The sequence below is a fragment of the Mus musculus genome, chromosome 4 (assembly GCF_000001635.26).
Source record: "Mus musculus strain C57BL/6J chromosome 4, GRCm38.p6 C57BL/6J".
Classification (NCBI taxonomy): Eukaryota; Metazoa; Chordata; class Mammalia; order Rodentia; family Muridae; genus Mus; species Mus musculus.
In genome coordinates, this window is record NC_000070.6 from 117,942,083 (window position 1) to 117,968,532 (window position 26,450).

At 50.4% G+C, this 26,450-nt stretch overlaps 1 protein-coding gene across 20 annotated transcripts in view; it reads right to left on the bottom strand.

The window, feature by feature from the left end:
* Nucleotides 1-26,450, bottom strand: part of St3gal3 (ST3 beta-galactoside alpha-2,3-sialyltransferase 3) — a 202,821-nt gene that overhangs the window by 9,931 nt on the left and 166,440 nt on the right. For 11 of the 20 annotated variants that reach the window (XM_006502895.1, XM_030253374.1, XM_006502892.3 and 8 more), the window contains 5 exons: nucleotides 22,248-22,342; nucleotides 17,916-17,979; nucleotides 16,993-17,088; nucleotides 16,346-16,532; nucleotides 15,353-15,436 (listed from right to left, as the gene is read on the bottom strand). In XM_006502895.1, coding sequence (XP_006502958.1) covers nucleotides 15,353-15,436; nucleotides 16,346-16,532; nucleotides 16,993-17,088; nucleotides 17,916-17,979; nucleotides 22,248-22,342 — 526 coding nt within the window. The remainder of the gene's footprint in view (nucleotides 1-15,352; nucleotides 15,437-16,345; nucleotides 16,533-16,992; nucleotides 17,089-17,915; nucleotides 17,980-22,247; nucleotides 22,343-26,450) is intronic. The other 9 variants (XM_006502898.4, XM_030253375.1, XM_006502896.3 and 6 more) reach the window with 2 other exon arrangements.

The following is a 26,450-nucleotide window of genomic DNA, read 5'->3' on the forward strand; positions in this document are numbered from 1 at the left end:
TAATCCCAGTACCTAGGAGTCTGAGGCAGACGGATGATAGCCTTGGCTTCTAAGGAGGCTAGCTTGGGCTACATAGTAAGACCCTGTCTCAACAACACCCCTGCTCCAACAGACAAACAGAAAACCAAAAACTATGAAACAAATAAACAAACACAATGAGATCTCATAGAAATGGGTAGAAGATGTAAGAGAAGGTTAAGCGGCTACCTAGGGCCATTCTCAGGCTAGCTAAGCATAAGGCCAATTCCCCATCCTCCTAGCTTTATTACAGTGGTCCATATGGTGTGAAATGCCAGGAAAGTCTCCAAAAGTTTGCCAAAGTAGTGCAGCTGAGGAATACTGGATACATCCCCATAAAGGAAAAGCCAGACATCAGAACTACGTTTTCACATAGATATCATTTGACATCTACATTGTCACATCTTTTCCTCCTTCCTGTCTCCTCTCTCTACTCCATCCGTCTTCTGAGCCAGAGCCTGGGAGTACAGGCAGGTTCTCCTGTACTCCCTGGCCCATCCTGCTCTGCCATCTGCTTCTTGCATCTTATTCCATAAACAATGGCTCTCCCGCAAAGCCACTGTTGCCACCCCAGGTTCACGTCTTATTACTGGCCCACTCCATGTCTGCTAAGCACCCCAGAGCCCTGGAGAAGGAACGGAACATATGTGACACGTGAAAACGATCGTGAAATTCCAGTTGCTTATTTAACACACATGGAATTGAGTACCCAGAAGCTCAGTCTCTGCCTCCTGGGCCACATTACCCTGCCAGAATGATCTTTCCAAGTACAAACCAGCTCGTATCAGTGGGGCGGCCACTCAGCTCACACCCCAAGCCCTCCGCAGCCACTGCTAGCTGACTCCTCCATGCCTCTGCGACTGCTCATCGCCAGTACCCTTGCCCTGTACCCACCCGATGCATCCACCCAGACCTGCCTCCTGCTCATCTCCTCTGAGATCCTGTACCCCAAGGAAAAAGCCCCTCCTAGTGTCTGAGAGATGACAACATAGAGTTAAGGGCTTTGGTCCTGGGCTTCAGCTTCAGCTCTGCTCCCTGGGACTCTGAGCACAGAAGAGATTCCTAATGGTTAAACCAGAGACACTCAGTATTTACCATTCGGGCTACTGGGAGGATTATCCAGGGCTGGGCTCTTCTCTGACTAATTTCTGTAGCCCAGGGCCCAGCACAGCTTGTGCAGGGCACGGTTACTGAAGGGGCTACAAGAGTCTCCTGTAGCTCCTTCATTGGCCTCAGGAGCAGAATGGCACCCAGTTGGTTTGAGCCCCTCATCCCTGCCTCTGCTTCAAACATTTTCCCTTTGTCTCCCACCCAAGGCAACATTTCTTTCTCTGGCAGCTGTTTCCTCCTTTCATCGGTCAGATCAAAGGACAAGCCCTTGAGGCCAAATTCTGGGTCTCAGCCTATTACATTAATCAACTAGGTGCCAGCTCGTGCGGCTTCTGCGTCCCTCCCTAGGTCTGTGGCTGTGTGTGAAAGGAGTAAAGGTGGGGTCAGCAGGGTGACATAGGACCAGCATGGATGAGAACAGGCTGAGCCATGGGATGGTGTGATGGAGAAGCCCCTTCCTGAACAGGCCAGCCTGTGATGGATAACCACGAGTGGCAGATGTGCTGGTCACATGTCTCAGACCTGTCTTTTCTCTAGAGCTCAGCAGGCCCCAACAGTCCACCCCCAGGGCCTGCAGGGGTGGGGGAGGGGAGGTATGAGCCTCCATCACTTATCTCTTCTTTCATCTACTTCATAGACACAAGCGAAACATGTTCAAAGTCACACAACCTATGAGTTTGTGCCTAGACTGAAACCTAGTGTCTTGGTCCCAAGACAGGTGTCTTTCTGCCAGGCCATTATATGCTGTTCCTGCTTAGGGAGTCTGCAGCACAGATGAAAGACATCTCCCCTAAACAGAACAACATTGGCTTGTGCTGTAAGATCAAGAATTGACACGTGGGACCTCATAAAATTGCAAAGCTTCTGTAAGGCAAAAGACACTGTCGATAAGACAAAAAGGTCACCAACTGATTGGGAAAGGATTTTTACCAATCCTAAATCTGATAGGGAACTAATATTCAATATATACAAAGAGCTCAAGAAGCTGGACTCCAGAAATTCAAATAACCCCATTAAAAATGGGGTTCAGAGCTAAACAAAGAATTCTCAACTAAGAAATACCAAATGGCTGAGAAACACCTGAAAAAATGTTCAACATCCTTAATCATCAGGGAAATGCAAATCAAAACAACCTTGAGATTCCACCTCACACCAGTCAGAATGGCTAAGATCAAAAATTCAGGTGACAGCAGATGCTGGTAAGGATGTGGAGAAAGAGGAACACTCCTCCATTGCTGGTGGGATTGCAAACTTGAACAACCACTCTGGAAGTCAGTCTGGAGGTTCCTCAGAAAATTGGACATAATACTACCGGAAGATCCAGCAATACCTCTCCTGGGCATATACCCAGAAGAAGTTCCAACTGGTAATAAGAACACATGCTCCACTATGTTCATAGCAGCCTTATTTATAATAGCCAGAAGCTGGAAAGAACCCAGATGTCCCTCAACAGAGGAATGGATACAGAAAATGTGGTACATTTACACAATGGAGTACTACTCAGCTATTATAAACAATGAATTTATGAAATACCTAGGAAAATGGATGTATCTGGAGGATATCATCCTGAGTGAGGTAACCCAATCACAAAAGAAGTCACTTGATATGCACTCACTGATAAGTGGATAGTAGCCCAGAAACATAGAACACCCAAGATACAATTTGCAAAACACAAGAAAATCAAGAAGAGGGAAGACCAATGGGTGGATACTTCATTCCTCCTTAGAATAGGGAACAAAATACCCATGTAAGGAGTTACAGAGACAAAATTTGGAGCTAAGATGAAAGGATGGACCATCCAGAGACTACCCCACCCGGGGATCCATCCCCAAATCAGTCACCAAACCCAGACACTATGGCATATGCCAGAAAGATTTTGCTGAAGGGACCCTGTTATAGCTGTCTCTCGTATGAGGCTATGCCAGTGCCTGGCAAATACAGAAGTGGATGCTCACAGTCATCTATAAGATGAAACACAGGGTCCTCAATAGAGAAGCTAGAGAAAGCACCCAAGGAGCTGATGGGGTCTGCAACCCTATAGGTGGAACAACAATATGAACTAACCAATACCCCCAGAGCTCGTGTCTCTAGCTGCATATGTAGCAGAAGATGGCCTAGTCGGCCATCACTGGGAAGAGAGGCCCCTTGGTATTGCAAACTTTATATGCCTCAGTACAGGGGAACGCCAGGGCCAAGAAGTGGGAGTGGGTGGGTAGGGGAGCAGGGTGGAGCAAGGCGGGGGAGGGTATAGGGAACTTTCGGGATAGCATTTGAAATGTATATAAAGAAAATATCTTAAAAAAAAAAAGAAAACGAAAGACATCTCCCTATTGCCTTCCAAGAGCTCTGAGGTGAGTCAGGGGTCACTCGATGCCCCTGATGACCCATTCTACAGAGGGAAGGTGCCAGGGCACCTACACAGCTGGCATAGCGGGGCACATAAGCTGGATCCCACTCTGGAAGCTGAAATCTGCCCGGGACCTGAGGCACTGTCATCGAAACCATCATGTTCAGCCCTCTCCATGCTTTTAAAGGTCCAGGATCTAACCACTAAGTGAAACTAGGGAGAATTAGCTTATTGTAAATCCCTCCAAGAATCTGCAAGCACCGTAGAGGAAGGGCAGGCCACAGCCTTGCTTCTCTCCTTAGTCTTCTGGAAGGAGAGATGACTAACAGAGTGCCCCGTTTCCAGTATGGTGTGAGTGGTCTCTTATACACATGAGCACACACGTGAGCACACACGTGAGCGGCTCCTCCTAACTTCTTGCTTCTGTGCAGCAGTAGGTAAGCTGAGGCAGGGCATGTGTCCTGGGAACAGGCGAGCACACTCTATCCCTTTGCAAACTCTGATGTTTGTACTGCCGTGGGGCAGGCAGAAGTGGCTGAGGGTAGTGTTGGGTCCTTGGGGAAGAGTCCCAAGTGTAGGGCCCAAGCCTCACATTGCAGGCACAGTCAATATTTCAGTTTCTTCTGTTTCTTTTCATTGGTCACTGTCCTGATATAAGGCTCCCTTGGGAATTCAGGGAGATGCAGAACAGTAAGAACAAGGTGCAATGTGAGCCTTTGTCTCCCTAGTTGTAAACGTATCAGGTACCGGGGCTGAAGAGATGGCCTAGTGGCTAAGGACACTGGCTGCTTTTCCAGAGGACCCACGTTCGGTTCCCAGCACTCATACGGTAGTTCACAACTGCCTATAACTCTAGTTTCAGGGATCAGAAGGCTTCTTCTGACCCCGGGCATACATGGAGTGTACACGTGTACATTCAGGCAAAACACCCATACCCATAAACCTAAATAAAGAAATAAACAAAACTGTCAGGTACCAACCAAATCTCAGCCTGTCCTAACATCAAGCAAGTACCCCACGGCTCCCTTCTCAGAGGTCCACATGGGACAGGCTCTGCAGTGTGGAACACTGAGGCTCACACCCCAACTCCACATCTCTGTGACCTGGGGCACATCACGTCATCTGCTTAAGCCTCAGGTTCCTCTTGCATAAAACAGGGATGACAAGACCAACTTCCCAGAAAGCTGAAGGGATTAAAGGCGATGCTGTGCTTGATAGCATTTGGCAGTGTCTGGTATACAGTGAAAACTCAATAAATCTTTCCTATTATGACCAAGTGTTGTAGAAGCCAAGAGACTGAAACAGGGTGTGGCTGGAGGTGTCAGCCACCACAGAAAGGCCAGCACACCTGCACAGGTCCACACCTGCACCCATTCAGACACGGGATCGGGAGCCAGCTTTGCTCGCTGACTCCCGCAGGCAGGCAGTGGGTGCTGGAGGCCTGCCTGCTGCTGGCTGCACTGTCAAGGCCGACGCTGGCATGAAGGCTGCTTACAAACCATTTCTCCCACCCACGGGACACAATGCAGGGGCCAGCCAGTGCCACCGCACCTCTCCTGGAGAGGACAGCTGTGGGCTGCATTCCCTGTCACTCCCTCCTCCAGGAATGTCCCTGCCCCAGTCAAGTCTGGGCTGGCTCCTGTGTGTGGAGCTGCCAGGCTCCTGCTGATGCAACCCGTTCTACTCTTCTCAGAATAGCCAGAACCAAGTGGGAAAAGAACTGGGAAGAAAACAAGGAAGTGTCTCCCCACCAGGGTCCTGCTACCATGATATTCCTTGGTCCCTGCGGAGGACTTCTCTGGAGGAGTCTGTGCTGGCCTGGCTTTCTGCAGCCTCAGGTACAGCGGATGTGGTCACTCCTCATGCTGCCCACTGCTATTGTCTCAGGATAAGTCCCCGGCTCTCCTGGGGTCTTGGCACCAGCTGCCATCTTGTCTTCCACTGTGCTTCCCTGTGTAGGTCTGGTCTTCACCTCAGGTTTAAAATCTTCAGTGTCTCCCACTGCCCTCCGGGACAGCTGGTGCTAACGGCTAAGAGTGTGGGTCTAAGATTCAACCCAGACTCCCAGATGCTCACCCTATGCCCTGAGGCAGTTCACTTCCCTTTCTAAGTCTCATTATCTTCAACTACAGGATAAGAATACCAGTTCCAGCCTTACGGCGGTTTCTTGTTATGACAGCTAGAAGCCATGCATATAAAATGTTTGGCTCAAAGTCAGCTCCTGTTAGCTTCTGCTATTGTAATTCTTGAAAATAATCGGTCGAGAGACTAGAGAGCTGGCTAGTGGTTATGAACACTTTCTGCTGTGCCAGACGGGGCTAGCTCAGTGGTAAAGCACCTGCCTAGGATGACCAAGGCCCTGGGCTTGTTCCCCAGCGTCTCGACAATGAATGAGAAAATGAAACCCATGTTCTAGCATTAGAAGTTATACATCAGTCTATCAAGCTGTTAAGTAGAATATTCTACCTTTCCTTTAAAAAATGTCACCGAGGGCAGACTTGGAATTTAGAATCTGGCCCCGAGACCTATACCAACCATGACACTGAAGGGAATGTTGGCCAAAGCACTCCTCCGACCCAGAGCCTTTCCAGATGGTAAGGCCTGCTCCTGTTCGTGGCCTCCTCACTCTGTTTATCCAAACTCTGCTCAAAGCCCCTGCAAACAGCCTTCCTGGGGTTGGAGGGTGGGGTCCGAGCAACATTCTACCCTCCAGGACATGCTGATGGACTCAAAAGGGCTAGCCAAGGCCCGAGGTGGGCACTTTGCTCTTGGTCTTCCATGTTTTTCTTCATAGCATCTCACTGGATGTGGCCAGAGTGTGGTGAACATACACTTCTTTACCCACTCTAAGAGCAGCACCCTTCTGACGTCAGACCAGTTGGTAGGTAGTTTTTGTTGTTGCTATTTGTTTGTTTTTTTGAGATACGGTTCCTCTATGTAGCCCTGGCTGTCCTGGAAGGAGCTCACTCTGTAAATAGGGCTGGCCTTGAACACGGAGATTTGCCTGTCTCTGTCTCCCAAATGCTAGGACTAAAGGTGTGTGCCACTACTGCCACGATGAATGGGATGGTTTTTAACTCATTACATAACTCACAGCTTGCCAGTGCCATTCTCTGTGCCGGACCTTGCTCATCTGTCCAGCCCGTGTATGAGGTTAGAGACTGCAGAGCCTTTAGGACCTGGAACTTGTACTAAGCATCCCAGGGGCAGAGAGATGAGGCAGTTGGACCTTTCTGACCAGGGCACCCTCTGTTCCCTTTGCCAGGCCAGGTGGCTTGCCCTGATGCAAGCTACTCTTGACCCCGAGGCTGGGCATTCTCCCAGTGGGCAGAAGATGTGTCCTGCGCTTAGTCTCACTTCTAAGAAGGCAATTGATCTTGCAGATGAGTACAGAACAGCAAGGATTGGCATGCACACTGCCCTGGGTAGTCTCTGCGGCTGGGTAACAGCTGGCTGAGGCAGAGGAAGAGGACAGTTGTGGTGGTCTGAAAGAAAATGGCCCGGTGGACTCACAGGGAGCGGAACTGTTGTTGGAGGAAGGGTGTCACTAGAGGGTGGGCTTTAAGGTCTCAGAAACTCAAGCCAGGTCTAGTGGCTCACGGTCTCTTCCTTCTGCCTGTGGGTCCAGATGTAGAACTCTCAGCTCCGTCTCCAGTGCCATGTCTGCCTGCCTGCTGCCATCCTTCCCGCCATGACGATAACGGACTTAAACCTCTGAACCTGTAAGCCAGCCCCAATGAAATATTTTCTTGTACAAGAGTTGCTGTGGTATAGCATCTCGTCACAGAAATAGAATCCTAAGACAACAGTCTTAGTACCTGACACTGAATCCGGCTCTATGACCACCAGCCTTCCTCACATGTGAAGACTAGGAGAGCGACCGTGATGGCGGGCCCACAGGTCCATACCCACTGTAGGCTGGCTATGTTTGCTGCTGTGTGCTCCATTCAGCAGTGACAGCCATAATTTGCATAGCATCCCTTGGGTCACATTTGGGTTTGGCTACTGTAAATACCACCATGATAAAACTCTTGTCTGCAGGCTTTTCCTTCCTCTGGGGGACAGCTCTTGGCACTGGGTAGCACTTTCTTTCCCAAACCCATCCCTCCCTGGCATTACCTGAGAGCATCTGTCTCCCACTCTTGCCAGTGTACTATGTTACAATTTCAATGTACATTTCTCAAAATGTGATGGGTGACAAATGGCACCCTGATACCTGCACATGCATGTCTGCAACTGCTAGTCAGGCCACATGTGTCTTAGTTTCCTTTGTGACCTGTGTACCCTGTCCCCTTAGCTGCTGTGCTCTGGTGGCTTCCCTGACAGCCCTCAAAATAATAAATCTTTGTCTATTATATTTCCCAGACATACTTTCAAAATGTTTGGTATAATATTTTTGTTTGATTTCAATGGATATTATTACCAAGTTTCTTCTAGCACTTCTGTGGTTTAAAAGTTTGTCCCTTCCTGCCAAGCATGGTGGCTCACGCCTGTAATCCAAGCACAGGGAGACTGTCTGCCTCCTAACAGCTCAAGTTAGGGGATTTGACTCAATCTCAAAACAAACAAACAAACAAACAAACAAACAAACAAATGAAGAGAGAAGCAAGAAAGAGAAGGAGAAGAAGTAGAAGGAGGAGGAGGAGAAGCAGAACAAGGAAGAGGAGAAGGGGCCTGCAGTGGCCTGGGGGTGGGGCTGGGTATGGTGGCACATACTCTTAATCCCAGCACCTGGGAGGCAGTGGCAGGTGAATGTCTCTGAGTCAGGACAACACAGGGCCTATCTCCAAACAAAAGGATTGGGGTGGGACAGGAAGATGGCTCAGCAGGCAAGGATGCTGCCAAGCCTGACAAGTTGACTTTGATCTCTAGAACCACAACTCAGTCTGATCTACTGATCCCACTCCGGTGCAAAGAGAGAACTCAGAACTCACTATTGAAAGTTGTCCCCTGACTGTCACATGAGAGCTATAGTGCACCCTCCCAAAAATTATAAAAGGTATCTTCTATTTTCTTCAAAATTTCCAGCTAGATGTGGTGTCTCACACTGGCAGCCTCAGAATCTGGGAGGCTGAGCTGGGAAAATTGCTCAAAGGTCAAGGCCAGCCAGGCTAAAGAGTTCGAGGCCAGCCTGGGCAACACAGTGAGATACACACACACACACACACATATACACGCACGCTGTACTTTTATATTTTGCTTTTTAGTCCGCTTGGGATTTATGTTGGTGGATGCTATGAAGAGAGGGTCGAGAAACCTTTCTGAAAGCTGTATTTGGGAAGAGCCAAGAACAAAGAGCCAGCTTGGGGTGTCTGTGGGTGACAGGGAGCCGGGGACGGTTCAGTTTTTATTTATCAAGGAATCTCCTTGGGACTGGTAAAGAGGAGCCTCAGGAGAAGCAAGAGATCAAGATACAGGGGGGTCCAGAATTCAAAAGAACCATCATCTGGGACCTCGAGAGCAAGAGGCAGCCAGCTGTGCAGAGGTCCAGACCGAGAGCCCCCCCCCATGTCTGGTTAATCCCCAGAAGCTACCAGCCTCAGTCTCCATGTTTACTCAATGCCAGCTCTGCTCCACCACGGCTGAAGGCTCCTAGGTTTGCAACAAACAAGATGGTTCCTGCCTCCAGGGGCTTAGGAGGGGAATTCTAACAGTCCCTGGTGCAGGCTGATCGCAGCAGTGTGAAACAGGATACACATTTCGGTGTTGCCAGAGAAAATGTAAGTGTTGAGTATGAGACAATAGTAACAATAGGGAGGCTCTGGCTGGGGGTGTCAGCATTTGAACTGGTCCTGCAGGCTAGCGGTTCTGACATTTGAGTTTACATCTGGGCCCTTGTTAAAACAGACCACAGACCCCCTCCAAGTTCCTCATTCGGAAGTTCTAAGGTGGAACTTTCCCCCAAACAACAAGGTTCCAGGTGAACCGAGACCTCACACTTAAACAGTGGCAGCCATTAGGTAAAAGAAGAAGCCAGTCACTGGGTACTTCAGCATGGTTAGAAGGCACATGTGCCCAGCAGACTGGAGGAGGGCTATCCGGAAGCAGAGAGCTGGGAAGCTGCTGACCTCACGGGGCAAGCCATTTGTAGAAGGGCCGGTTGTGGATTGGGATAATGAACGACCGAAAACACAGGGTGTAGAGACTGGAAGGAGTGAAGGCTCCCCAAAGTTTGGTCACCCTTTGTGAAAACCAGAACTGTCCTTAGACTCTCTCACTGCCAGGACACAACAAAGGCCCCGAGGGTACCAGCTGGTGAGCTGGTCCTTTAACAAGAGGGGCTGTGAAGCAAAAAGGGTTGACTCTTCCAGGTACCGGAGGCAGAAGGTAAGAGGATGAATAAGCACAAAGGAAGGGCTCCGAAATGGGACCCACCCGTGGGATGCTGGCAAAATCTTGACACAGCTAGTGCTGGGGGAGTCAGAGGACAGTCGAAGTTCCCTCTCCTCCCACCATGTGGCTTCAGGGAGCAGGTTTGGTGGCAGTTACCACTACCCACTGTGCCACACTCCAGCTCACAGGCTTATTTTTAAGGGGAGAAAAGACCTAGACGAATAGACTAATGTGAAAAGAGGCTCAGAGGAGAGGTGAGAAGGCTGAGGAAAGAAACACCCACTCCCTCCCCCCCTTAGGAGGTGAAAGGAGAGAGCCTCCTGGCTTAGGAAAAAAAATGGACATCAATCAAGGGCAGGGGTGGTGGAAGAGAACAGAAACAGATGTGGGTTTTACTGTGGTTTGAATGAGAGTGTCCCCCACAGGCTCAGAGGCTGGAACACTTGGTCCCCAGATGGTGGAGCTGTGTGGGCAGGCTTTGGAGGTGTGGCCTCAAAACAACTCTAGTTTGCGGCTGGAGATATGAGCTCTCAACTGTCTCTGCTGCTATGTCTGCTGTCACTGTCACGATCCCTGCCATGATGGACTCCTAGCCCTCTGGAACCAGAAGTCCCCTTAGCTCTTCCTGCTTTAAGTGCCTTTGTCATGGCGTTTCATCACCGCAACAGACAAGGAACTGGTGTGCATGTGTGGGCGGGAGGCTGGGAAGTCCGCTGATGGCGGCCTTTATTTACATGCTAGATGGGAGGTTTCTCCTGGCTCTTCAGCAGAACTGAAGATGGAACACTCAGGAGACTGACAGGGTCCTGATGCTGGCAAAGTGACATCATGAGTTACAACCTCTGCTGCAGTTTCTCTCTCTACGGTGTCTATGGACCTGATGGATGCAGAGGAAAGGTACTGCAGGGTGCCAAGTAAGGGGGATGTTGATGGTAGCTCAGGGCAGGGTGTGACTTTGCTGTTTGGTCTGAATTAGAATGAATGGACCAATGAGTAAGCAAGAGGCTACAGTGAACAGTCAGAATGACTTAGCAATGCACAGTTCACGACACAGCTCTACCATTCACTAATGTCAATAGCACCTGCTGCAGCCAGAGCTGTGGGCGGACGCGCTCTGGGGCCCGTTACGTGTAAGAACTCAGGACACAAGGCTCTCCTAAGTCACGGCAGGAAGGGGGTGACATGGAGGAGTCTAAGCAGGAAGGTATGTGCTCAGGATTCCTGGGGCAGTGGGTGAGGGTTTTATACCCACCTTTACTACGTAACTACTTAACTAGCTGTGTTACCTCGACCAAGCACTTCATCATCTCTGGGCCTTGATTCCCAACACTGAGGATGGTGACAGTTCTGTCCAACGGGGCTGTTGTGAGAACTGAGTTCAGGGATTTAAGGAAAGCTGAGACTCGAGGAGCTTAAATGACAGCAGTTGTGAGATGATGATGACGATGATGACGACAACGATGATGAAGATGGTGGTGGTGGTAAAAGGGAGAGTGGGGAGAAAGATGCAAGGAAGAGGATTGGGAGGAGCAGGAAAGAAGAGTGACAATTAAAATCAGGCGGGGTGAGCGACAGGGCACAGAAGGCAGTAATGATAACGAGCAGAAGGCAGAGATGACCAGTGTGGCAACTGAACATTTGCATCTGTAGAGAGGGAGCGGCGGGCACAGTGTGGGCAGGGAGGAGGGAGGCCCTCTAATTCTTGCATGCAACAATGCCTGGTGAAAACAGTATGGCCGGGGGTGGCAAGATGATTCAGCGGTAAGAGGACCGACTGCTCTTCAGAAGGTCCGGAGTTCAAATCCCAGCAACCACATGGTGGCTCACAACCATCTGTAACAAGATCTGACACCCTCTTCTGGAGTGTCTGAAGACAGCTACAGTGTACTTACATATAATAAATAAATAAATCTAAAAAACAAAAAACAAAAAAAAAAGAAAAGAAAAGAAAAGAGTATGGTCACTGGTACTGCCTGCAAAGAGAGCACTGGTCGAGGCATGGGGAGGGGTCTGGACCAGCTGGGGTACCCGGGAGCCCTGCCCAGTGTCTCCCAGAGGGAAGGAAACGCAGCCCTCCATCCAGCTTCCCCTGAGGTCAGCACAGGGTAGCGGTGCGAGCACGGATGTCATGTAATGCCCAGCTTGGGCCCTGTCCAGTAAGGCCTCGTGTTTGGGGACCCCATGGCCCCGGCTGCACTGTGGAGCTCCCAGGCCACCAGCACTGCTGTGGCTCTACAGGATGCTCCCCGTCCTTGGCCCTGGCCTCTGACTCCTCTTCTTTGGGTCACTATCTAGGCCAGACCCCACAGCCTAGACAGAAAAATGCTTCACTTCCCAGTGCAATGGGGCTCTTCCAACTGCAACCACCAGTAAAAAATACCACCAAGAAGGGCGGAGTAGCCAGAGGAGTCTCAGAACTCTGGAGGTCGTGGCAAGAGGACTGGCAACAGTTCAGGCCCAGCCAGGGCTCCAGGAACTGCCTGAGACTGAGAACTTACTGTGACAAAAGTCCCTATTTCATCTTACTTTTTTAAAACCTCAGCTGAACGTGGTGACTCACATCTATAATCCCAAGACGTTGGAGGGAGAGGCAGAAGGACTGCCCGGAGTTCAAGGCTACACAGTGAGTTGCAGGTCCACCTATCTGAAAACAAAACAAAACAAAACCAAACCCCAAACAGAAGTCACCTCTTGAGCATGAATGTGGGACTCTGGCTGGCCTCTGAGATCTGCCCTCCCTCCGTCCCGAGGAAAGAACACTGCCATAAGGTCAGGCCTGCAGTGACTGTCCAAGGACCACCTCAGGCCTTCCCTCTGAATGTTGGGGCCACACTCCACACTGGTCCATCTGGACAGGGGGCTGCTCAGTACATGCCAGTTTCCCAGTGTTGGTGGGAGGATGACATGGGAAGAAGGTAAGGCTCCCACGGGGGCTCTGCAGCCCTGGGCCACCAGGCATCCTGGGGCACAGTTGGGGAAGCGGCAGAAACACAGGGTGGTGGCCTGAGTGATCAGGGGAGGTGCTCTGTCCTTCACAGGTTCTGCCCTACCCAGTCTTCATCCAGGGCTGGGATGGAGACAGGCCATGACATCTGAGACACTTAAGCTCTGACATGTTAGTAGCTGTGTGTGCCGACCACAGTCTTAGAGTGTCCAGACTGGAGCATAGCCCCCTGAGGCTCTTCATGTGCATGGTTCCTTTGCCTGAAACACCTGTCTCCTACCCCTTCCAGTTACACAGGATCTCAGGATGCCTCGTGGCCTTCCCTGTCTGCCCCAGCTGGCTCCTTACCACTGCACATCCTACACTGCACACTGATTCTTGTTTGGGGACCACGTCTCCCTTAGACTGTGAGTGACTTCTGGTCTGGAACAGAACTGAATTTGTCCTTGAAGTCTTAGGAACTGTCTCAGAGTTTTCACCTCATCAATGCCTGGTAAGTGGATGACGGCGCAGTCTAACTCCGAGAAGAGCTTTTTCCTGAGCTGAGTCTCCCATCAGGGACCTGACTGCCGCCGGCTGCTTCTCCTTCTCCCTGACCCCGCCCTCCCTCTTAGCCTTACTTCCCTATTCAGTATCCATCAGTGATTTGTTGGACACACAGCCTACTGGGAGCCCCTATCAGACATCCTTGCTGACTTGATCAAGGTTCCTGGGTCCAGGGAGTTTAGTAAAAGGTCTTTTGGTGACCCGTTTGGAGCATCTGTGGCACTGTGCAATGTGATAAGAGAACCAGGTGGCTACACACAGGGAAGGGCAGAGCCACTGGGCATCTCCATGTTTCCAGGGCCCATCAGGACTCCTGGGGACCGGAACGGTGCATGTTGTAAGCAACATAGCAGCAGAGAGTGACTCTGAGCCTCATACCTGCTCCATCCCTGCCCAGACATCCCTGGTCCTGGCAGCTGAGCTATGGCCTGCCAGAATTCTGCAGGTGAAACCCTAGACAGGCATAGAACTTGCCAGCAGCCAGAGGCCAAGCAGCTAGAAACATCACTTCATGATCAGGTGGAGCCTATGGCTGAACCCCAACCACAGAGAGGGCTGGGAAAAGCAGCCTGGCTTAACACCTACTCTACCTAGGTCTCGGAGGCCAGGGAAGTGATGTGCAGGCTAGAGATGTCCCAGGGAGCACCAACCTCAGGCTTGGGGGGAAGGGTGCTCAGGAACAGGCCTGTGCAGGTTCACCTGATGTGATGGTTTGAATAAAAACAGCCTCTATAAACTCATAGATTTGAATGCTTGGTCACCAGGGAGTGGCATTATTTGAAAGGATTAAGAGGTGTGGCCTTGTTGGAGGAAGTATGTCATTGGGGGTGGGCTTTGAGCCAGGCCCAAGGGCTCTCTCTCTTCCTGCTGCATGTGGATCTGTGTGTAGAACTCTCAGCTCCTTCTCCAGCACCACATCTGTCTGAATGCTGCCCTGCTCCCCGCCATGAAGCTAATGGACTAAATCTCTGAAAGTGTAAGCAAGCCCCAACGAAATGATTTCCTTTATAAGAGTTGCTGTGGTTAGTCAGGTGTGGTAGCGCACACCTTTGATGCCAGCACTGGGGGGTGGGTGGGGTAAGACAGGCAGATCTCTGACCTGGTCTGCTGTAAGTTCTAGGACAGCCAGGACTGTTCAGAGAGACCATGTTTTAAAAAACAAAACAAACCAACCAAACAAACAAACAACAACAAAATCCCCAAAACCAAACAAAAAGAGTTGTCATGGTGTCTCTTCACAGCAAACAGAACAATAAGCTGGTAAGATAGTAACTAAGAAAGGCTGAGAAAGGCATGAATGTTACTGGCATTACTTGGTGGGCCATTCAGAAGTCCAAAGTCTCTTTGATTGTAGTGCCACAGAAGGCCCACAGGATTTCAGAGGACGGCTTGCCATCGTCCCTCTCCCACCACACTCAGGAAGATGTTCTCCCGGATACAGGACAGGACAGGGCTGAGTGAGGGCCCGAGCCTGCCTCACACTGCCTCTGTCTTCCTGGGAGCAGCAGGAGCCTGCTCTCTGCCCCCTGCCCTCCCTCCACTGACCTTGGTGCTCTTGGAGATAGAGGTGACCAGACCCAACTGCCTGCTGTGCGTCTCTGGCCTGCTGTCCCCAAGGAATTTGGGCTCCCCCACCCCTGCTTTTCCCAGACTGCCCATCAGGAAGTGTTTGAGACACTTCCAGACCATCTATAGTGACTGGGAAGGGGGCGGGAACTCAAAGGGATCAGGTCCCTGCCTTGTGGCTCTCCTGCCCTGAGAAAGCCTTGGGGCTTTGCTAGGTGTCTGTCTGTCTGTCTGTGGCAGAGGAGCAGAAGCCTATGTGAGAAGGGTTCACCAAGGCAAACAGAAAGGCCTGTAGGGATTCTGAAAGGAGAGAGGTGCTTTCCCCAGCCCCATTCCCGCCTTAGTTTCGTAGACAAGAGAGGCCTGCTAGAGGCTGGGGGCTTCTTCACCCTTTCCTTCCCTTTAGAGATCTGGGCTGCACCCAACATGGCCAGAGGCCTCACTCAACCTGGTTCTGACCGGGTTCCCTTTCCCGCTGTCCAGCCTACCTGAGCGTCCGGACCTGACTTCTGCCTTCTCTCTTGCTCGCTACCTACTTGACACTGTCTGCACTTGGCCTTGCTTGGAAAGGGCTGTGGAGTCAAACCAAAGTGCACTGAGTCCCACACAGGCAGGCTAAGCTGGGCTCACCCCTGACTTCTAAATCTAGCTTCTTCCTGAAGGCAGAGGGCAATCTGTCGTCAGTCTCTAGGAAGAGGCCTGGGCGCTGGGAAATTCATGGCTGCAGCTCTGCAAACCCCTCCCCCAGGTGGCTGATGACAGCTGGAGGGGAGGAGAGGAGGGTGGCCGGTGGGAGACAGACTTAGACAAGTTGGCAGGTGTCCCCACAGGCCCAGAACTGGGAAACAGAGGTGGGGGGGGGGGCAGTGGGTGGTCTACTAATGGGCATTCTGACCCTAGTCTATCACATAGACTCCTTAAACACATGGGCCCGCATCCTGGCCAGCTTGGAGCAGTCAGCACAGAATCTGACCATACCAAAAGAGGAGAACCAGATTTAATGGTAGGTTGGAGACTAACCTACGGGCTAGCAGTTAAAACGGTCTGGATTCATGAGTTTGGGAGCTGACACCCTTGAATTGTCCCTGCATAATGATCCCAGAAGGCTTTCTTTCTCCATCAAGAAGGAGGTAAGGCTGTAAGAGCAGTCAGAATGGCCTCGTGAAGGGGAAGTGGGCCCGGGGAGGAGACTATAGACCAGGGCAGGCATCTGTAGAAGCTGGGAGTTTACTATAGGGATCTGAGCTTTGCTCCCAAGGGATCTGAGACACAAGCTCCAGCCTGGCTATCTGGAGGGAGGCAGCAGACTAATGGTCACCCTGATATTGTCTGGCCTCTGCCCCTTGCTGGATTTGCTGTCTTTTTTAGCTTTGAATCATTTTGAAATTTCCTATTTGTTCTTTGTGGGATCTGATGCAGAGACTACCTCGGAAGCTGGGAGGCTGGGGGAAGTAAAGGGGTGCCTGTAGTACGGAGCTTACCACTCTCTCCTTGTAGACGATGTACTTCAGCCACTTGAAGTCCTGCCACTTGAAGCCAGCGAGGACAAAGAGAGAGTCTCGTTCATATTGCTCAGGTCGCTGCATGGCGCCCTCAGGGTAGGTGATGCGTAGGGTGGTCTTGCTGCCCACGTCCCTCTCAAAGCCCTTCACAGGTGCTGAGTTCAGTCTACAAAGAGCCGGTGTGGTCAGGCTGGCCTTGGGACTATGTTTGGGGTGACTCCCTGAACCCCAAACACCCCAGGTGCAGAGTGGGAATCCAGGCCACCTCCTTGTTTGTTTTAAAACCTGCCGACCTGGGGCTGGAGAGATGGCTCAGTGGTTAAGAGCACTGACTGCTCTTCTAGAGGTCCTGAGTTCAATTCCCAGCAACCACATGGTGGCTCACAACCATCTGTAATGAAATCTGATGCCCGCTTCTGGTGTGTCTGAAGATGGCTACAATGTACTCATATAAATGAAATAAATAAATCTTAAAAACAAAACAAAACAAATCCTGCCAACCCAGCAGGGTTTCCGAGGCTTCTGTTAACCCCCAGGTTAGGTGACCAGACCGTCCTCAGTGCACGGATCCTCTGGATCTGGGCGACAATATGAACGTGCCCCAAGGGTTGCTTAAGGGAACTCACCTGATCACAATGTCATAGTCGTCAATCCGTGACCCCAGAGACTTGTTGGCGAGGACCCCTCCATTGCCTACAATGATGCAGCGGCGGCAGTGGAGGCTGAGGAGAGAGCAGAGGCCTGTAATGGTGGTCCCCAGCTTGCTTCCCTTTGTCTCTGCCCTGGACTCTACTGTGACTTTGGCAAGATCCATGCAGTGCTTCCATACCTCAGGAAGCTGAACCCTGGGGCAGACACTCTGACACGGCTAATGTCTGACACTTCTAAGAAAACCCAAGAGGCTTGGTAGCCTTAGAGGGTAGGGAACAGTGAGGGACGATTAAGGCTCTCAGAGAAACGAGGGCAGGGGAAAGAGACTGGGACTCTAGGACTCAAGACCGGGCTCCCTACCGTCTTCTCTCTTACTTTTTTTTTTTCCTGAGACAGGGTTTCTCTGTGTAGCCCTGGCTGTCCTAAACTCACTTTGTAGACTAGGCTGGCCTTGAACTCAGAGATCTGCCTGCCTGAGTGATGGGACTAAAGGTGTGTGCCACACCCTCTGGTTTACTGGATTTATTTCCAACTCAAGCCCGTAGACAGTCTTGCTCACAGGGCTTCTTGTCTCCCATCCGGACCTGTGGCTTTCCCTTCCAGGGTCTATTGCCTTCAGAGCTTTCATTACCTTAGACTTAAGCTCTGTTCCCTGTTAGCTGCCTCTGTCAGTCCCCTCCCCCACCCATCACCTTCTGTGCTCTGCCCAGACCCCCGATGTCTGAGGATGGAGGAGCCTTGTAAAGTGTTTTACTTGGCAGGGGGACATATTCAGAAGAGCAAGCCTACGTATATAATCGACCCACAGTGTGTGTACTGTGTGTGCATGGGAGGTACGGTAGAGAACCTGTCGAATCCAGCACCTCTGCACATGCCACACAGACAGAGGTTGGCTTACCTGTCCAAGGCAGGGGTCAGGCGGTATTCTTTGGTGACTGACAAGATGGCTTTGATCAGATTGTCTGTGGACAGAGGAGGAAGGTTACTGTTAGCGGGTCACTTAGTTCCTAGCATGCTTACTAGTGATCCTACCGGGAGTACTCTTACAGGGCTGGGGGTAGAGCGGGGCTGGGGTGGGCAGATGGAGCTGCAGTCACGAGGCCGGGCCAGGCCACGGCTTTCGCTTTTCCCTGAGCCGGGAGCTTTTCCCTGAGCCGGGAGATGCAGGTAGGGAAGTGGTCAGGCTCAGCCGTGCTGGGAACCAGGCTCAGCACGTATCTTCTTCCCATGACCCTTCACCTTCCTTGGACACTTATCTGGTTTTCTGAGGCACCACAGCTAGACCATAGGACATGTGTCACCAGGCCAGGGCCATGCTTGGGATGCGAGTGTCTAATCAGAGATAGAGCACTGATGTCTTACCACCGTGTCTCATGGAGCAGAGTGCAGGGAACAAATCAGACAATTGATGGCCAAAGGGTTCACCCCAGTAGACCACCTGCCTTGGTGTGATACGGCCTCCTCACTTCCCCAACTCCCGACTGCCCATCTTTGATCCTGCTCTTTGCCAGGCTGCCTCCTTCTCCTAACCAGTCACACCCTGGTGCCTGGCATCTGCGCACCTGAGCTCCACTCGCTAATCTGAGACCCTGGGGCCTTGCTCTTTCAGAGCCTGAACTACTGTTCAGATCTCATCTTCTCAGCTGTGGGTGACATCTCTTCTTATCTGTGGTGCATCGAGAACATGCTAACCTGAGGAAGTAGCTGGCTCCATCCTGTTCCAGCCCTGCTACATACGACTCTGACCTGCCGCAAATGGCTCCCCTCTGTGAAGTTCTTACTTCCTTGCCTCTAAAGACAATGATGGCAATCCTTACTCTTCTGAGTTGTTGGGAAGATAGAATGCATACAAAGATCTATAGCAGCAGTTCTTCTGTGGGTAGGAATCCCAGATGCTTACATTAGGATTCACAACAGTAATAACATGCCCGTTATGAAGTAGCAACAAAGTAATTTTATGGCTGGGGACAGCACAGCAGGAGGAACTGTATTAAAAGGACTCAGCATTAGGAATGTTGAGAACCATTGGTACATGCAGACAGAACCCTGTGGCTGACCTCCACGGGCACAGCGCACACACAAGGAGACTCGCACAAGAATCTTCACCTAAGAACTGTTTGCAACTGCAAAATGCCAGAAGCAGCAGGATCGTACACTAGAGGAAAATTCTGTGTGGAATGTGAACTGCTAGGTGGCAGTAAAACAAGGACAACAGCAACAACAACCCATCAGTGACGCACAGCTATGCGTGCCAATACAGGTAAAGCCAAATTGTACATGCAAGATATCAATTGAAATCATGTACACATACACACATGTATATAATGATACATGTAAAGTTTAAAAACAATACAATACACACACACACACACACACACACACACACACACACACATACTTTTTGAGGTAGGGTCTAAAGTCCTGGCTGGTCTGAAACTCAAGGAGATCTGCCCGCCTCTGCCTCCTGAGTACTGGGATTAAAGTGTTCATCACCATGTCCCATAAAAAGAATTGATTTGTGTTTAATGGATATGTGATTATCTAGCTAAAATAAAACCAAGGCGGAGAGACATGGGACATCCACAGGGGTGATGGCGCTGGGAGGGCTGTGGGTGGCAGAGCAACCAGGCTGTTTGTCCTCACACGTGTCTGGTGCCCATGGAAGTGGGCATGGGATCCCCTAGGACTGGAGTTACAGATGGCTGTGAGCCACTGCTTGGGTGCTGGGATTGAACCCGGCTCCTCTGGAAGAACAGCCAGTGCTCTTAAGCACTGAGCCATCTCTCCAGCCCCTTCACTCTTTATTTTATAAACTCGGAAGGCAGCACATGGTGCCCATTATATTACTTCACTTGCTTTATTAACTTTGCCTCAATCTTGATTTGTAGCTGCAAGCAGCCTTGAGCTTCGGATCCTTCTGCCTTCATTTCCCAAGTGCCAGGACCTCAGGCAGGTGCTAGCACCGCTGGTTTTCTGAGGTCCTGGGGATGAACCTCAGGCTTTATGCATGCCAGGCCAACGCTCGACCAACTGAGCCCTTCATCATCAGCCCTTCGCTATATTATTTTTCCATGTTATTATGTCTGAGACATTTCATGTAGAGAGCAGGCCTCCAAAATAAGAAACAACATTCAAGGCTGGGCGGTGGTGGCGCATGCCTTTAATCCCAGCACTCGGGAGGCAGAGGCAGGCGGATTTCTGAGTTCGAGGCCAGCCTGGTCTACAGAGTGAGTTCTAGGACAGCCAGGGCTATATAGAGAAACCCTGTCTCGAAAACAAACAAACAAACAAACAAAAACACCAAGACAACAACAACAATAACAACAAAAGAAACAACATACAACATACAACAACATACTAGACAGCTTTGCATTTGCTAGGTTAGTGCTCTACTCCAAGCTACACCTAAGCTCCTCACACAACTCTGGGCAAACTGGGCATTGTGACATGCATGCTTTTCATCCAAGCATGCAGGAGGCAGAGGCAGGGGGATTTCTCTAAGTTCTTGGCCAGCTAGAGCTCCAAGGTGAGAGTGTGTCTCAAGAACAAACAAGCACATACACACACACATACACACAACACACACTCATACACATGTACACACACACTCATGCACACGCACACCAGCACAAAATTTCGTATACAGCAAGAGGTCACATGAATGACTGGATGCCTCACTTGCATTCCGCAGAGGCCCTTAACAGTTGCCCTGAAATGGCAAGCAAGAAGACACTGTTGAGGCCGCATGTGTGAATCAAGGAGGATGGGGCCTGGGTAGGCTCCCCCATGGCTGGCTGAGAGTGGGCCAAGGAACAAACCTTCAATAGGGTTCTACACTAAGTGCCTCCAGAGTCACTTTAAAGTGGGGAAGACCTCTCATTCTCTTCTTCCACCAAATTCACCTAAGGAAGAACTCACCACTATTGACCATGGACAATACTGTGGGGATCTGCTCTCTTCTTGCTGGCTGGGGACTCTAATGGCTTTCCTTGACCTTTGGAGCGATAGAGTCAGTCCTGAGTGAGGATTCAGGAGGAAGGACTGTGCCCGGATATGAGTCCTTATGGCTCAAACTAACGACTGGATGCATCTTTTGGAGTTTAGGCTCAGAGCCCCAGTCTGGCGGCATTTTTGCTGGCTTGTTTTCTTTCCATGGAGGGCTAGGCTAGTTAAATAGAGGGCTAAGTCTCTTGGGCAAGTGTTAGCTCCCTGTGACAGCTCTTTTCTTAACTGATGATAGCCAGAAACAATGGCACCATTTCTATTTAGCCAACAGAGAAACCCAAGCTCAGACAGGTTAAGAAACCAGTGCAAGGTCACAGCTAGTCAAAGGTCTATAGAGGGATCTGACACCCCATCTGGCCCTCCCACCAAGCCAGGAAACAGCCAGGAACTTGACAAAGAACAGGGCTGTGTGGAAGGGGTCCCTAAGGTGAAGGGAGGGGGAAGCTGGACAGAAAGAGAAAGGTTAGCTTGGGACAGAAAACGGAAATTAGACGAAAGGCTAAATCAGGATGAAAGACACTGAGTGGGGAATACAGGAGCCTGGGGTGTGTGTGTGTGTGTGTGTGTGTGCATGTGTGTGTGTGTCTGTCTGTTGTTTCCATGTCGCTGCAGCACTATGACAATGTCTCTAGTGCATCTCTCCTGTGATCTCATGGCATGGGGGCTCTGAGTGTCTGCTCCTTCACTAGACTAGAACTCTGAACCAAGGGACTGCATACACACGTTACTGTGGTAGACCCAGCTCTGGGAAGTGCAAGACAGGGATGGAACAGAACAATCTCCAGCAAGGAACTGTGTGTGGGTGTTTTGAGACAGGGTTCCATCATGTAACTCTGGCTGGCCTGGAACTTGTTATGTAGACCAGGCTGGCCCTGAACTCAGAGATCTGCCTGCCTCTGCTTCTATGATTAAAGGCATGCACCACAATGTTCTCCCTACCCCTCCATAAGCACACATTCCTGTGTGTGTGTGTACATGTGCACACCCACTTATACCTGTGTACCATGGAGTCAGAGGACAATTTATTACGGTTGTTTCTCCTTTCCACTATGTGGATTCCAGACACTGGAGTTAGGTCATCAGACTTAGCAGCAAACACCATTAGCCCCTGAGCCATCTCACCTGCCCCCAGTACGGAACGTGTAGAGCTGAAGTCCTGTCTTGAAGTGTAGGGAGACAACACGGAGAAAGGGGGTGTAAAGGATGCAAAGGGTTCCCAACATACCTTGACCTTTGATCCCAAAAGGTGGCACAAACTCCCGGATCCTAGCCCACTTGCGAAAGGAGTCATCCAGGAACATGGGTGCTGGCTTGGAGAACCTGAAACACAGCAACGCAATAGGCTACAGAGCGGGCAGCCATGGGTCTGTGAAGCCACATTCCAGTCCGACCTCTCCCCAGCCCCCACCAGCCTGTTAACTGGGTAGCTGCTGATTTTATTGAGTGGAGCTTGAGTCAGAGAGAACAGGCCTGGTCAGTCTTTATTTGGCTGTGGGAGTGGAGGGACAGGATCTGCTCCGCACGGATTAATGTCGGAGAGCTGGGAGCTCTCCGGAAGGTTATCTGGGCGTCCATCTCCACTTGCTGCTGCCCACTATGTTCCTCCAATGGGGAACACGGGGATAAGACTGAGCCAACAGAGCACTAAAGTATCCAAAGATCCAGCCAGTTCGAGGAGACAGACTGCTGGAGAGGATTCTGGGAGTCAGACCACCCAGGATGAGGAGGAAGGCAAATTCACGATGACACAGCAAAATGGGAAAAGGAAGGAAGAGAGAATTTTGTTAGAAAAGAGAAAGAAAAAGCAGAGCCCTGTGATTGGGGTGCAGGGCTGAGAGGAACGGTCAGGCCAACCAGAACTGGGAGACACTTGTTGGTGTACCCTAAGTTTCTATGGAGGTGGAGAAGTGGATTTTAAGAAGATTCACTTGGGTCTATGGGAAAGATGGAAAGGAAAGAAGAAGTGGGGGGGGGGGGATGAGTAGGAAACATGGAGGGGATAGGGAGGGAGGTGGGGGAGGGAGGGAGGAGGGATGCTAAGCTAGGAGAAGGGATGCTAAGCTGGGAGGAGGAATGGCAGAATATTCCTCTTAGGCAGGGCAGGCTGGAGGCTTGGGCATGGTTGTACAGGTCACAAGAATGTAAGGGGTGGGGTAGGGAATGAGAGACAGTGGACAATGACATAGTGGGTGTCAAGCTCTTTGGAGATGCCTGAAAGACACTTCGTGTGGAGCCGTGGTTTGGGACCTCTCACAGGCTGGCAGCCTTGGAGGTGGCCAGCACAGCGACTGCTGGGAATCCCACGGTGGACTCTGCTGATCAAGAGTAGAGGCCGAGGCCTTGGGAACTATGCACCTTTGCTTCTGACTCAACTCCAGTTAGCTCACTGCATAGCAGGAGGCTGCAGGAAAGCACCTCCTACACCCCCTGTGTCCCACCCCCACCCAGACGCTATTACATTCTCTGCTCACATACTGCATCCGTAAGCATCTATTTCTTACCTCCATTGTCTCTAAGTCAACTATCCCACCATCCCAAGAAGAATAAGCGAATGATCACTCAGAGGCCTAATAGCATTGGAGACTTTGACATGAACTTGAAAGGGACTGGAGAAAGGTCCTGCTCCCTCCCCCATCTCTTGCTATGAAGATGGCCACATGCACAGCCATGACAGTCTGTGTCTAACCCAGCAGTGGAGGCAACACCCTTTCCTTTGTGTATAAGCTCTACTTCTCACATATAAAATCCAAATAAACTGACAGCATCTTTGAGGCTTTACTGGAGGCGAGAATCATGGTCAAGGGCCACAAGCAGCAGCAACAGGAACCAGCTCCCTGGATGCGCATGCATAGCGAGTTTGCGCATGCATAGCAAGCTGTGTGAATGCATCAAGTCGTGAGCAGCACTCCCCAACCCCCCGCCCATCTCAGCATTTCAGGAAGGACCTTACAGTTTTGTAAAGTTCCAGAGTCAAGCTTGGACAGGATTTCTTCTGTTTTGAAGTCTGTACAGGACTTCATCCGCTAATAAAGTCCCCAATCTGTGGAGTGATCTCCGTGTATTTTCTCCCTTTTCTGTCTCTAGATTATTTTAAGTTTATTATAATAACTCCTACTTTTAAGAACGCTGTATGCTGTATGCTGGGGGGTGGAGAGAGACTTGCTTAGTGGTTAAGAGAACTTGCAGCTTTTCCAGAGGACCCAAGTTCAGGTCCCTGTACCCATGCCAGGCAGCTCACAACCACCTATAACTCCAGCTCCAGGGCATCCCATGCCCTCTTCTGGCCTTCACAGGCACCCCCACATGTGACATGCACACATATAAATAAAAATAATACTTTTCTTTTGAGGCAAGTTCCCATGTGTAGCCCTGACTGGTCTTGCTCTCACAGAGATCCTCTGCCTCCCAAGCACTGGGATTAAAGGCATGCACACCACACCTAGCAACACATTAGTTTAGTTTTTCAAAATGCAAATTTTCTTCCTGTGTGGTCTACTTTTGCCTTCCATTTTGCCTATGGATGATGCAGGTCCGATAATGAAGGAATGCCCCCTCCCCCCACCCCCGCCCCTGCGGTGTGTATGCATGCACACATGTACAAGTGTGGAGGCCAGAAGCTAACGCCGGGAGGCTTCCTCCATCGTTCTCCACCTTATTGTTTAGAGACAAAATCTCTCTGTGAACCTGGAGCTATATGGCTAGCCAGTGCGCCCCAGGGGTCCACCTGTCTGTCTTCCTGGTTCTTGGCTGTGGGTGCTGTGGGCATGTGTGCTGTCTTTGCTTTTTTTTATGTGTGCTGAGGATACAAAGTCAGGGCCCCAGGCTTACAGAAGCTTGTCACCAACTGACCATCTCCTCAGCTTCTAAAATACCCCAGTTTTAAAGTAGCTTTTTTGTGTGACCTGGAATATGTGTTAACTTTGGAAAGCGAGCAGCACCATGACCTTACACCACAGACCGAGTCACCCCTTCCGGCACATGTCAAAACTGATGCTCCCTGGCGAATATCGTCGGGTAGGCTGCATGGTAGACTGGGTTTCTCCTAACTCACAGTGACCGGATCCAACAACGAAACCTGGAAGCTGTTGATAATGTGACCCATTTCAGGCCCCCAAAGTGCAAAGGAAAATGAGGGACAAATGAAAATGTGGTTAAGAGAGGCAAGAGTTGCCAAGTGAGTAAGAGTCAGAAAAAAGTTCACAGGACAGACTGGAAAAATGCATTAAATGGGCCAGATAAGGCCTTGTAAAAACCGTCCGTTTTGAGCATGTAGCCTGCTCCTTTCCTACTTTCACAGTGCTTCCAAACACTCGTCGCTGTGCCCTGTTCTTTTATGGGGTCTTCATGTTTTAAACGCTCACTCTGTAGCCTCTTTCTGTATCCCTCCAAACGAGCCAGCCTCCTCTAGTGTTTCTTGCTGTAGGTGGGTACACATCTTTACAAACAGTACCCCTCACTACCCCCGTAGTGTATCTACTCCTAAACTAAACGTCTTGCTGTGCTATGGGTAGAAACCAGGCCTGTCAATAAGATACAATCTCAGCCCTAATTTTTCTTTTCTTAATCTTTTCTTCTTTTTATACAATCATTTATTGTGTGTGGAGGTCAGAGGGCAGCTTGTAGGATTTGGTTCTCTCCTTCCTCCATGTGGGTCCCAGGGACAGAACTCAAGTCTTCACGCGTGGTGGTAGGTGCCTTTATCCACTGAGCAATCTCATTGGCCCATTCCCCTCCCTTATTTTTTAATTAATTCTTTGAGAATTCTGTACATATTCACATCTTCCCTAACTCCTCCCAGATTCACCCGCCCCACCAAGTTGCCTACCTACAAAGCCTTGACTCCCCCTCCCCCTTTTCAGCCCCATCAAGTACAACGTGTGCTTGGCTCTGTAGACTGGGGCTAGAGCTGGAGGCTTAATCAGATTCAGGTCCTGTGCTCTAGGAAGAGATGTCTGGGATACAGGATGCTCCCCCGTGGTGCTGAGCTTGCACACAGGGCCTGGACCTGCCAGTGCTGGGTTGTAGAAGCTTCCATTGTCTTCTATCAGCTCATCCTCACGAACTGGGCGGACAGGAAAGACTAGGAAAAGGTCTGATTTTAACTCCATTTACCAATTATCAGGGCGACGTGGATCATCATTTAGTGACTTTCAGATCTGACTAATCAGATTATTTCCCTCTTTAAATCATTAAGGATTATACATTTTACTATAGTTGATAAACGCCAACTTACTGTAATTAATACTCTTCGATGTTTGAACAAGCTGTCTTTGGCCACTAGAATGTTTTCAGTTTGGCTCCTGAATTGAAGTGCACATAGTAATCTCTGATAAAGACCAGGCTTTCCCACGTGAAACGAGGTTCCAGGCTTAGCCAGTCCTCTTGAGCCCACCTGGACTCTGTCATATTTGTCCACAGTGCTAGAAAC